The sequence below is a fragment of the Tenrec ecaudatus genome, chromosome 2 (assembly GCF_050624435.1).
Source record: "Tenrec ecaudatus isolate mTenEca1 chromosome 2, mTenEca1.hap1, whole genome shotgun sequence".
Lineage (NCBI taxonomy): Eukaryota > Metazoa > Chordata > Mammalia > Afrosoricida > Tenrecidae > Tenrec > Tenrec ecaudatus.
The window spans coordinates 30,808,807-30,821,452 of NC_134531.1; the positions used below are offsets into that span (position 1 = coordinate 30,808,807).

Below are 12,646 nucleotides of genomic sequence, written 5' to 3' on the forward strand. Positions count from 1 at the left end.
CCTAAACGTCACAAGTGGTCACCAAGTGCTACTGATTTTCAATTATGTTTCCCTTTCTTTCCCACCTTCGGTAGAAACATTATCAGTAACAATCAAAGGGATTGGTTGGTCAGAAGATAAAATAAAGGCCTAAGGTTATGTATCCAAAATAGTAATCCGTTTACATAGATGCTGCCTGATTCTGAAAAAAGATTGGAGGAGGCTTGGTCAGATAACAGACCAGCGGGGCTATTTCACAGTCCGTAGTGACCCTCTGGCCCAGCGGTGACCTCGCGCATGAATAAGCAGGATACACATTGTCATTTCAAATTATAGGTGACCATGAAACGACTGGTCTGAGTGTATCTCCTGTGGTTGACTATCAGTTGTCTCTTCTCGGCTGCCGTGTAATCTCTGCCTTTGTTTTCTCTGAATGCTGCCCCCCGCAGAGCCACGGGTTGGACTGGGCATCGGTGCCTGCTGCCTGGCCCTGGAGAACAGCCCTCCAGGCATCTACATCCACAGTCTGGCCCCCGGTTCCGTGGCCAAGATGGAAAGCAATCTGAGGTGGGTTATAAATTTGCCAGGACGAGTAGCGCTTCAAAAACTTGGTGGGGGAAAGGATCGGGGAGTCTTTCCTGAATTTTTGGAAGCCCTCTTGTCGAAGGTCCCGGCATGTTGGTGACTGTGTCAATAGTCAGGGGCATAAAGACGGGCTCTAGTCATCCTAAACCTCAGCATGACGTCCCCTAATGTCGCTGGATTTGCGATGACCAGCATCTCCCAGAGTGAGAGCTAAGGTCAGTGCAGCCTGGTTTCATTTGGACCGTGGACTCTGACGTAGCGCCCCCTCCGGTTTCGTTCTGGCCGCGCTCGGATGTGACGTTTCAGAAACAGAGAGGCTGCAACGCTTCAGAGCCGGCTATGATTTTCTGAATATGTTCTTTTATCGATCATTCGTTTCTGTAAAATTGACCCACCCTCAGGATTCAGACTCCTCAGACTTCAGAGTCCCGAGATCACGCCCGTGAATGGGAAACCTTTCCCAGTAAAGAGCCTCTCTCGAACCTCCTGTTTTCATTTCTTCCTGCGTGATGATGCCCGGTTGGCCAAACTCCCCGGGTGTGTAGTGTCTCAGTGCAGCTTGGGGTGGACAGTAGCAGTCGAGAGACGAGCGGGCATTCTGTTTCTGCCAGAGAAGTCTCCACTCTCACGGAGGCTCTGTGCCCACCCACACGTCACAGAAGCGTACGCACACAGCGCACACGTCTCCCGTGCAAACCGTATCGCATTTCTCCCTGCTAAGCCTCTTCGTCCTGGGGCGAGTGAGGAATTGTCCCGGTGCCATTCCCTGTGATTGCCATCTTTGAGCTCTGCTAAGAAGGGACATTATATTTTTCAGTGAATCATCCGAGTGCGTTTCTATAGGCGGGGCGGGGGGGGGGGGATTAACAAATCATCCAACGTGCATTCAAGAAAATAGACTTTTAGAACCCAAGGAAGAAAAAATCCTTTAATGACATCCCAGAGAGATGTTTCTTTCTTGAATGGTTCCATATGCCCAGAGCCTGCCAAATGAACATTCTTCAAACCCCATATAAAGCCGCTTTGTTCTCTCGTGCTAGGTTCACTCCCTATAATTTCAAGTGAAAATGGGCAGCTTGTCCCCAATTTCTCATTTGTTCAAATGCAAAACGTTTTTACAAATTCTTGAGTAACTTTTGAGCCTCAGATATTTCCTCCTTCAATTATATCGCTGTAATCATTTCAAGATGGTAGGGGGAAGGCAAACTGGTGGTCCAGGGGGCCGATCCCATCAAAAGAGACGACACCACCAGGAGTCGGACAGACCTGAGTTTACCGGTGTGTAACATCTGGTTGACCTCTTTTAGCCTGAGGCTCACAAGAACAATGACATATTCAAAGTATTGATGTGTAAATTGCTCAGCATGGGGCTCGGCATATGCTTAAGAAATGGTAGTGTGATTACCGCCTTTACTCCTACTGAATATATAGAGGCTAGTGGTTTTGCCCATTTAAAATCTTACTTGTTTTTAAAAGTAAATTGCCTTTTTCTGTTGTCTTTTCATTGTGTATTCTTTTACATGCATGCAAAGATGAAAGGATGCCATTTGCTCCCAGGGCTTTGAGGGGTTTGTGTAGACATAAGTATCACCTGGGAATCTATCACAATCACCTGGGCATCTTGTGTAAAAAGTGGGTTCTGATCCCCAGTCTATTTGGGTGGAAATGCAATGTCTCAGCAGATGGGCAAACCAGAATGAACCAGTCTGAGGCCGAAACATAGTCCGGCGATAGTCCATCTTGTAAACTCCCAGCTGGAAACCTTTATAAGCTGACTTACCCATGACTGCTGGTTCTGTTGCACTTTCTAGCCGCGGAGATCAGATCCTGGAAGTGAACTCGGTCAATGTTCGCCACGCTGCTCTAAGCAAAGTCCACGCCATCTTGAGCAAGTGCCCCCCAGGACCTGTTCGCCTTGTCATCGGCCGTCACCCAAATCCAAAGGTGAAGTCTTTCTTACTGTTCGGAGCCATGGGGATGAGGCGTGGGTGTTCATCCGGTAGCAATGGTACATTTGGGCTGGTCCCTCTGCACACATTCCTGTGACCACGAGTACTCTGGTAGGGCAGTTCATCCAGCTGGGGGTAGGGGGTTAGCCTGTGGCTCAGGAATGGCTGTGGTCATTGATCCACGTGCAAGATGAAGCCGTTGATCTTGACTTCTATGACATGCACACCAAACCCATTGCCATCGAGTCAAGTCTGACTCCTAGTGACCCCATGGGGCAGAATAGAACCATCTCTTTGGGTTTCTGTAACTAAGTACCAAGTCTCACCTTTCTCCCTGGAGAGGCTGGTGGCTTAGTACCGCGGACTTTTCCGATAATGGAGACTAGACAGCGGCAGTCTCGCTGTGAGTCCGCATCGACCGGGAGTTTGGTTCTCGGTGTGGAGCCCAGCAAGTCGCCAACTGTGCCACCCGGGCTCCCTCAAAAAGAATCTCTTTTTAAAATAAATCATCTCTCACGGTAGTATTATTGAATTTAAACATTGGTGTGGTGGATGGTAGGGAAAACAATCTTTTTAAAATAAAGGATTTCTCATCATGATATTATTGAATTTAAACGTTAATGGGGTGGACAATAGGAATATCATGTTTTTTAGTTACCCCTGGCTGACCAATCTCTCATGAAATACTTCTTTCATGGTCTAAATAAAGGCATGTACATATGCAGATATATTTATATATGAGGATGGGGAAATAGATCTATGTGCATATATTTATAGGTTTAGTATTAAGGTAGCAGAAGGACATTGGGCCTCCACTCAAGTACTCCCTCAATGCAAGAATACTTTGGTCTATGCAATTGGAACTCTATGATGCTCCCCTTCCCGACACAACTGCTGAAGACAAAGCAGGGGAATAAGCAAATGTGGCGAAGAAAGCTGATGGTGCCCGGCTATCAAAAGATAGTTTCTGGGGTCTTAAAGGCTTGAAAGGTAAACAAGCGGCCATCTAGCTCAGAAGCAACAAAGCACACATGGAAGAAGCACACCAGCCTGTGCGATCATGAGGTATGGTATCAGGCATCATCAGAACAAATTTTACCACGGTGAATGAGGGGGGAGTGCGGAGTGCAGACCCAAACCCCATTTGTAGGCCACTGGACATCCCCTTACAGAAGGGTCTCAGGGAAGAGACCGGCCAGTCAGTGTGCAATGTAGCAACGATGAAACATACAACTTTCCTCTAGTTCCTAAATGCTTCCTCCTCCCCGACTATCATTATCCCAATTCTACCTTACAATTCTGGCTAGGCCAGAGGATGTCTACTGGTACAGCTAGGAACTGGAAACCCAGGGAATCCAGGGCGGATGATCCCCTCAGGGCCAGTGGTGAATGGAAATACTGGGAGGGTGGGGGGAGGGTGGACTCCTGTGATCTAACACAGGGGTTCTTTAGTATTATTTTTATTGGACATATTCACAGTAAAACTTTCACCAATTCAACCATTTTTCCTCGTCCACAATTAAGTGACCTTGGTGGCATTCTTCACGTTGTGCAAACGTTCTCACCGATCCCAAGTCATTACCCCTGTTCCATGAACTCTCTGCTCCCCGTGGTCTCATTCAACCTGTTGAGCTGCTATTTTCCATCCGATCCATAGTTCTTTTAAAGAGTACAGTGGTCAAGGCAGATGTGGTACCGATTAAGTTAAGCATTATTTGTTTAGAGATGACTTCTGGAGATATACTTGGTTTAAGGTTTAAAGATTACGTCAGGCCAATGTTTGGGGGATGGGTAAGTGGGCTCAGTCTGCCTCCATGGTTCCATGAGGAATGAGTTTGAATGCCATGAGAATTTGAAATTATCTTCTGCATTTCTCCCCTTTGGATCAAGGTTATTCTATAGATCCTTGAATCAGCCTCACACACGGGTCCTTAACCTGAAGTCCATAGAATCTTAGGAGGGTGTCATGGATTATGTATATTTGCATTTATTTCTGCGCCATCAGTATTTGCTGCCGTCAATAGCTTGTATCACATTTGCATTCACAACCCATTTCGTTCAGATTTGAAGACATCACAGCTGCTGGACCAATGAAAGGAAGCCTGGTCTTCTCCTCTGTCTGTCTGGGGACCTGAGAACACTTTCTTTTTTTAAACATTTTATTAGGGACTCAGACAACTCTTATCACAATCCATACATACATCAATTGTATAAAGCACATCTGTACATTCTTTGCCTTCATCATTTTCAAAGCATTTGCTCTCCACTTAAGCCCTTTGCACCAGGTCCTCTTTTTCCCCCTCCCTCCCCGCTCCCCCCTCCCTGAGAACCCTTTCGGTGAAGGCTGAGAACGCTGTCTTCCCATGTCAGCATTACTGCTGACCCAGACTGAACTTACAGATAATCGGAACCACTAGCTCACTGGCCTCTGCTGTATTTGGTCATACTTTCTTTTCTATTTGTGCAGTTGCTTTTTATTTTTAAGCCAACCGCAGACCACTTCATTAAGTCCAACTGAATGCCATCAACTCACATTGAGTACAATTTGGGGTGTTTTGATTGCTTGTGGTTGGAAAAAGAAAAAAATGCCCTCTTAATTGGCTTGTTTCTAACTTTGTATTCAGGTTGTAGTCCACAAGATTTAACCTTTTCCTTTAAAGAACTCAACCATTCATTAAAAGCATTAGCTCTTAGCCGTGCCTGTAATAGGGCAACTCTCTGTATCATTTGTGGTATCATTTGATCAGATCCTAAACCGTCCCAGGCTGTCTTGATGGACTTGTGTACCATTTGATGAGAAGGTCTTGGCCAGTAGGGGCGCGCCTGCGTGCCAAGTCTGAGATTTCTTTAGCGTATTAGCTTTATGGCATCGTGTGTGTGTGTGTGTGTGTGTGTGTGTGTTACAAATAAGTGCCATGAATTGGGAATGTGATGTATGTCAACTATAGTGTTCACATAAAGATCACCATTTGATTAATTGAAAGTCAACTCCGCTGCAGTTTTTAACGATGGTTTTTAATCTTTTTTTAATCATTTTATTAGGGCTCATACAACTCTTAACCACAATCCATACATCCATCCATTGTGTCGGGCACATTTGTACATTGGTTGCCATCATTTTCAAAACATTTTCTTTCTACTTGAGCCCTTGATATTAGCTTCTCATTTTCCCCCTCCCTCCCTCATGAACCCTTGATAATTTATAAATTATTAATTTTTCATGCCTTACACTTAAATCTTACAGTAAGATTTCTTGACTGAAAAAATACTAATGTACAATGAAGTCTTGGTCCCACCTAAGCTCATTTCCCCTCCTTGCCCCCTCCCAGAGGAACCCTCGTAGTGATGTAGTGGTTACAAGTTGGGCTGCAAACCACCAGGTGAGCAGAAGTTCAAAACCACCAGCAGTTCTTCGGGAGAAAGATGACAGTCTCAGAAACTCTCAGGGGAAGTTCCACCCTGTCCGTTAGGGTCTCTGTGAGTCGCCATTGAGTTTGGTTTTGTAACACACACACACACACACACACACCATTGTTATTCTTTCTGGTCTATGTTCCTGGGACCTCCCCTTGGTGTGGATGTGACTTTGTTCCATGGCTCTCAGGGTCAGTGGCAGCACCTCTGTGCCTCATATTCTAGGAGCCCTATAGGAATAGTGGGGGTTGCCTTGGGCTACTAACCCAACGGTCAGCAGTGCAACTCCAGTACCAACTCCGAAAGAAAAAGATGAGCCATGTCCTCTCATAATGATGCATAGTCTTGGAAAGTCTGGGGAGCAGTTCGACTCCCTCCAGTAGGGTCTCCGTGAGTCAGAACTGACTCGATGGCAGTGGGTTTTGTTTGGTTGGTTGGTGCCTCATATGCACAGGGCAAGCACTTCTCACCTCTTTACCTCCAGGGCCCTGCTTGGGAGTCCGCCACCCACACTGCCTCCTTTTCCTCCAGGACGCTACTCAGTAGGTTGTGGCTGACCTGCAGGCCCTTCCAGCCAAACCAAACTCTCTGCCATTGGTGGATTCCGACTCAAAGACCCCTTAGCAGCAGTGTAAACATTTTCCTTCTCCGTGGTTGGCAGTCATCAGCTCCTAGGCATGTCTGGTCCCGGGGTCCTTCCCAGTGTCTGTGGGTCTTGATATGTGGGACAGTCCAGTTCATCTGAGCTTGAAAACCACTGCCAAGACAGACATCCCACAGCCTGACCGTGCAAGACCTCCGCAGTCTTCATGGACCGGCGGTGTGTGCTCCTGGTGAACACGTGGGTGGAGGCCTGTGGCTGGTCGCATGGAAATGGCCCTCTGTGTTGCTGTTGGAGATGTGTCCAGCAGAACCAAATGTCAGTGTGTGGGTGGACTTCACATTTCCTCTAGGGAAACATGGTCGTCTTCCATTGTCACATCATCCTCTGTTTTCCTTTTGGTCAAGGCTCCATCTTGTGTTTAATGGACTTTGGTACTGCTCAGCCCAGCCTCAAGCCAGCACTGCGTTTGGATACTGGATATATGTGCTTCCTTGGTTTGCGCACTGTTCCAAGACAAACAGCACGGAATGTGTTCTTCTCTTTCTCCTAACAGCAAGCGCAGTGGCTGCCCCACTGGCCTAGTGAAAACCCCCCTCCAAGTCTAGACAAGATTTCGACCTTCTCAGGTAGCAGCTTCTAGGTTAGACTAAGTAGAACAAACTGACAGAGACTCGTGTTTGTATTCATAGTACTAGGGGTTTCAGCGTGCTTAGAATTATCCCTAAAACCCGACACTCATTTCCAATCTCAACCATTAGTCCCCCTGCTCAGAAAAAAGCACAACCACAAATCTTGAAAGGCTAGAATCAAGAAAGAAAAAATGTCAACCATTTTCAAATACACACACACACACACACACACACGAGCTGTAAGAGCCTCTGATAGAATGATTTTTTTTTAAAAGTTCGTGGGGAGATGGGATTTAAAAGGATGGAGTTGTTCCATGTATGCTTTGAAAACCCCCACAGACTTCTTACATGCACTGCATTGTTGCTTCTGAGGGTGACGCTTTGTATTGGGGAAAACAAAGTAAATTGAACTTTCTAATTGATGCTTTCCGCTATGAAAACCAGGTTTCTGAACAGGAAATGGATGAAGTAATTGCACGCAGCACTTATGTGGAGAGCAAGGAGGTCGGCCCCTCTCCTGGCTCAGGTATAGTAATCAGACATTTTCAATCAACGCTCAGAAGAGCTTCTCATTCATTTCCCCCATGGGACACTGCTTTGTAATAATCAGGTTAGGCAATAGGAGCTGTCCAGTAAAGTCTACCCTTTCAATTTCTGCAGTTATTTAATGGGTTTCCTCGAACTGCTCAGTGGACATGCCTCTCCTGCTTTAAAATAATTTCCAAAAGGGATTGTGCAGCATTTCGTGTGCCTAACACCATCTGTGTGATGCTCCTGACAGTGGCATGCCACCAAAGCATCAGTTGCCTGGTCTGTGCCTAGTCTTCTCCATCACACCTGGGATTTCTTTACATAAATTCTGAGCTTCAACTCAAAGTTGAGTAATCAGAAGTTGGAAAATTCACACTTCCTCCCGTCTGCATTGACTTAGTGTTCTGTCATTTCTCTCTTGTTTCTAATATCCATGCTGATGGCTGCACAGAAACTCACAGGCAAAATTCGTGATCAAACGGTTAAGGAAGGTAACAAGTCGGCATGCCAATGAGAAATGCTCATGGTAGTTATTTACCAAGTTTCAGGTTAGCCAGTATATGCCCACAGGGGCAGACCACTGCTGTAAGCCTCAGCCATGGGTCAGCAAGTCCAACTGCCCCAGTTAAGTGCCCAGAGGCCTCCCCACTCTGAAAGCCAGCCTCGTAGACAAAAGCACTCGCAGTACTTGCTCTCTGGGTGGGCAAGTGCCTCGCTCTGCCTCGTGCGCTGCATCTGGTTCTGCTGCTGCTCCTTGGAGAGTGTAGCTGTCTTCTGGATCCAGGGGGTTGGTTCACTCGGCTGGGGTCTCCTTGGATCCAGAGGGCTGACTCTCCTCCTGGCTCTTGCTGGTGATGAGAGCCCTCCCCCTGCTTCTCAGAGGGCTCATTATATGCACAGCAGAATGGCACCCTAGGGAATCCCACTGGCAGTTACAGGTGAATGCTAACAGTGGCTTCCTCACCTCACCGGAGTTAGAGACTTTGGTTGGGAGAGTCGCACTCAATAACTTCACTGTCCCTGCACCACCGGAACTGGATAAGGTCAGGCAGAGAAGTAAGAAAGAAAGAGTCGTCTATTCGTTTAAACCGTGAAACCGTGCTTCGAGGTTTGAAACGAGTGTTTCCTGGTGCACTGGAAACCCAAGGGAAATTTCATACTGTTCTGAGCTTGAGTGCTTACTGGTGATGACACTCAGGAGACAAGGAGCCGAGATACTGCCCGTCAGAGGGAGAGGGAGGCACAGGAATTTGGAGGCGGTGTTTTCTGCTTGAAAACACTCTGATCACTTGCATCTGCAATGAATATGTTTGAAGTGAGCACCCACACGGCAGGCTCTTCATTGAGTTTGTGAGCCTGACCTGCCTGCAAAGTAATGGTCTTGCTTCACCCACCTCTCCACCTGATCCTTGCTAAGAGACTTTACTAAGTCAGTATCCTCAGGACCAATATCTCACAAACCAGTGACCTATAACCTAAAGCCTAAACACTCAGCCTCTTCATCCTGCAATTAGGAACCTAAATAGAGAGCCAGCCCTCTCTCGAGTTCAGTCATGTTGTCCTTGGAGAATGTTGACTGATTCGTTTATCCTGCAGTCCACTCAGCAAATGTCACTGGACACAGGCTTGTGGGGTAGTACCCAGACTGGTGAACATCTCTGCTCTTTCAGAAGGAAATCATTGAGGGAGGCGAGAGAGATGGCCGCTTATTCACGTATTCCACTTTTATGGAAACTAATGTGTGTGGTACAAACACACAGTTTATACTGGAAATTCAGAAGAAGAACCTCTTTCCAGCTGGAATTGTCCTAGAGGCCGTGGCAGCTGAGTGAGGACTGGACTTGGAGGATGAGCAGATTCTTGGGGGGGGCGGTGGGGAGGGTGGAATGGGCATCTGGGTATCCAAGTAGAGTGCACGTACTTCCGTAACCCACTCATGTGGCCCAGAAGCACCAGCCCAGGAGAGGGGATTGTTGGAGACGTTTGGCTCTTCCTTTTTCTATGTGAAGGTTGTGAGCTTACTTGTGATTTGAGCTTTGTTTCCGCCAACAGGTACTCCCTTGAAGAGTCCTTCTCTTACCAAAAAGGTAAGTCAGGAAACACCTCTGCTGCCTCATTCAGCTTGGCTTCCAACCACTTCCCACCAGTACATCAACTCTTGGGGACCCATTAACCACGTCAGAGCGGAACCTTGTGCTGGAGGGGTTTCAGTGGCGGAATTTTCAGAAGTAGCTCAGCCGATCTTATTTCTGAGGTCCCTGTGGGAGGCCCTAAACCTGTCGCCTTCTGGTTAGTGCGTTAACCGTCTGCACCACCTATGAGGAGGACGACAAAAACTTCCAAGAGCCCATGAACCAAGACTGAAGGCCTCTCCCATAGTTGTTTGGCCTCTACATCAATTTTGTTGGGTTTCGTGGAAAATCGTAATCGTGCTGATCCGAGAACCAAGATGCTTGTGTGTTTTCAAGTCATCCAGGACAAAAACAGCCACAAAATAAAAGAACTGACCTGGAGTTTGAAAAATACTGTTTGTTTTCAAACTGCCCTGTGATGATGGGATGGGGGACACTGGCTAGCTTCTTGGAGACCTGAGTTCTAAGAGACTGGGGTGTCCTCCGCATCCTTGAATCTTGGTTTGATTCCTGCTTTTGTTTCACTCATTGGCTGGATGAGTGGCTTTGTTTTGCTTTTTATTTGTTTTGGTTTTGTTTCCCTGCACAACTTACTCCAAAGTTGGTTTTGGTTTTTTGGTTGTTGTTTTTTTTTTGATGCAACTCTTGCTTTTCAGATCATTGCCCCAAAAATTGTCTCCTCCAGATACCTAAAAACATTGCCTGGCAGGAACAAAGCCTTTGGTTTTTGTTTTTTAATCATTGATTATTTCATTTAGCCTTGCTAAGTGGTGGCATGGCACAGTGGTTATACATTGGATTTCTAACCACAAACTCAGCAATTCGAAACCATCAGCCGCTCCTAAGCAGACAGACAAAGCTTTCTACTCTCATAAAGAGTCACTATCCAGGCAGTTCTACCCTGTCCTACAGGATCACTGTGATTCAGAATCAACTCGATGGTACTGAGTTTGGAGTTTGGGAAGGTCAATAGATGTGTGTCTTGTATCCTAGCTCTCTCAAGTGATCATGGGTTACAAACAGTACTCTTAGATAGAAAATAATTACAGGGTTCCAATATGACACCTCTAATCCTGGCCTCAGGCAAACACGTCGGGGTTTTTTAATTGTTTTACTATTGCCTTTTATTATCGGTATCTATATACACCTCATCTTTGTCTTTGGGGATTGGCGACACGACCTCTCAGAAAGAGAACCTCCGCAAATAAGGTGCTGCAGCGTAACGTGCAGCCGGTTACTACAGGATAGCAGGTATGCCTTGTCCGAAGTCGAGGACTAGGGTACTGCTTATGAGACATCTCGCTGTTTAAAAAGCCAAGCGCCTGCTGCCTGCATCCGCCATTCAGCATTGGCTTCTTTCAACAGGACTCGCTGATTTCTGAATCCGAATTCTCCCACTACTTTGCCCACGACGTCCCAGGCCCCTTGTCAGACTTCGTGGTGGCCGGCTCTGAGGACGAGGACCACCCCGGAGGAGGCTGCAGCACTTCGGATGATGGCAGCCTGCCCCCCAGCACCCCCGGTAAGCAGGACAGCCCCGCGGGGCCCTGGGTTGTGCATTCCATCAGAAAGATCATTTTTTAATATTTTCTGACTCTACACTTAGGCTACAGAGAAACCGTGTCTGGTTAAGTCGAAGCCATCTTCCTACCCTGACTCGATAGAGCTTATTCTTGGGGAGAGTGGCCGCTGCTGAGGAATGGGCACACCACTACATAGTATCACGGGGTACGGAGGGAGCACTTTATGGCCAGGTGTTGAAGGAGCCAAAAGCCAATATTTGACCCCATTTACGTCTCTTGGATTTTCAGTTGATGACATCAGATCAGGCTAAGCAACTTCCTGGCTTTCGTTACCTGTTAGAATCGCCTCCTGGACTAAGCCCTCCCTTGATTCTGTATAGAAGTTCACTAGGTGAAAGACCGAGAACTGGCTTAAAAAAAGATGCTATCCACAAGGGTTTTCAATCTCTTGGATCGTCTGCTTAAAGTAACAAAAGACAATAATCAGATGTGAACAGCGCTGATTTCTCAGTTGTCTGCTGGTGCCATTTCCTGTTTATTTGGGGCAACTGGATAAGAAAATCCCCCATCCTGGCTGTCAGGTGAGCTTTGGACTACTAACTGCAAGGTCAACGTTCATACCGCCAGCCGCTTGGCAAGAGAATGATGAGACCATCTGTTCCCATAAAGATTTACAGCCTTGGAAACCCCATACAGAATCAGAATAGAGGCAGAATTGACTCAACGGCAGTGGGTTTGGCGTTTGGAGGGAGTTTTCTCACTGCCGTCAAGGCGATTCTGACTCAGAACAACTCGACAGTACAGAGGAGAACTTCCCCTGTGGGTTTCCAAAACTGTAACTCCTATGGGAGTAGAAAGTCCTCATCTTCCTCCCAGCTGCTGGTTTCGAACTGCTGACCTTGTGGTCAGCAGCCCAATGTGTTAGAGCACGCTCCTTTGAAGGAAATCTTCTAAGAGACAGATGAGTGTCGAGGCATCTGCAGTGATGATGGAAACATATCACAGTGGGAGCCTGGTGAATTGTTCACTACAGTTAACAGGAGTGTGCAGAGCAGCGGGTGCCTCTACTCCCCCCACCCGGGTCGGAGTTCAGAAGACTGGCTTTGAGAAGTAGCACCCCTCCAGCATGGGAAGATCATGCTCTGGGCTAGCCCCGCTCCAGGAGCTTGTTGGTAGGTGCTGTTGTCAATTCAGCCCCGACTCCTGGTGGCCCCAGGTACGGCAGAGGCATCGCCACCCTGTGCGGCACCATCGCCCATGGCTGGTGTGCCGGAGCCCTTCGTAGCGGCCACCGTGCACT

General features: G+C 47.2%; 1 protein-coding gene across 1 annotated transcript in view; it reads left to right on the top strand.

Annotated features, from left to right (window-relative positions):
- Positions 1-12,646, top strand: part of PDZD2 (PDZ domain containing 2) — a 258,471-nt gene that overhangs the window by 214,025 nt on the left and 31,800 nt on the right. Inside the window, exons 12-16 of the mRNA XM_075542642.1 lie at positions 429-546; positions 2,376-2,508; positions 7,605-7,686; positions 9,744-9,778; positions 11,189-11,345. Of these exons, the coding sequence (XP_075398757.1) occupies positions 429-546; positions 2,376-2,508; positions 7,605-7,686; positions 9,744-9,778; positions 11,189-11,345 (525 nt within the window). The remainder of the gene's footprint in view (positions 1-428; positions 547-2,375; positions 2,509-7,604; positions 7,687-9,743; positions 9,779-11,188; positions 11,346-12,646) is intronic.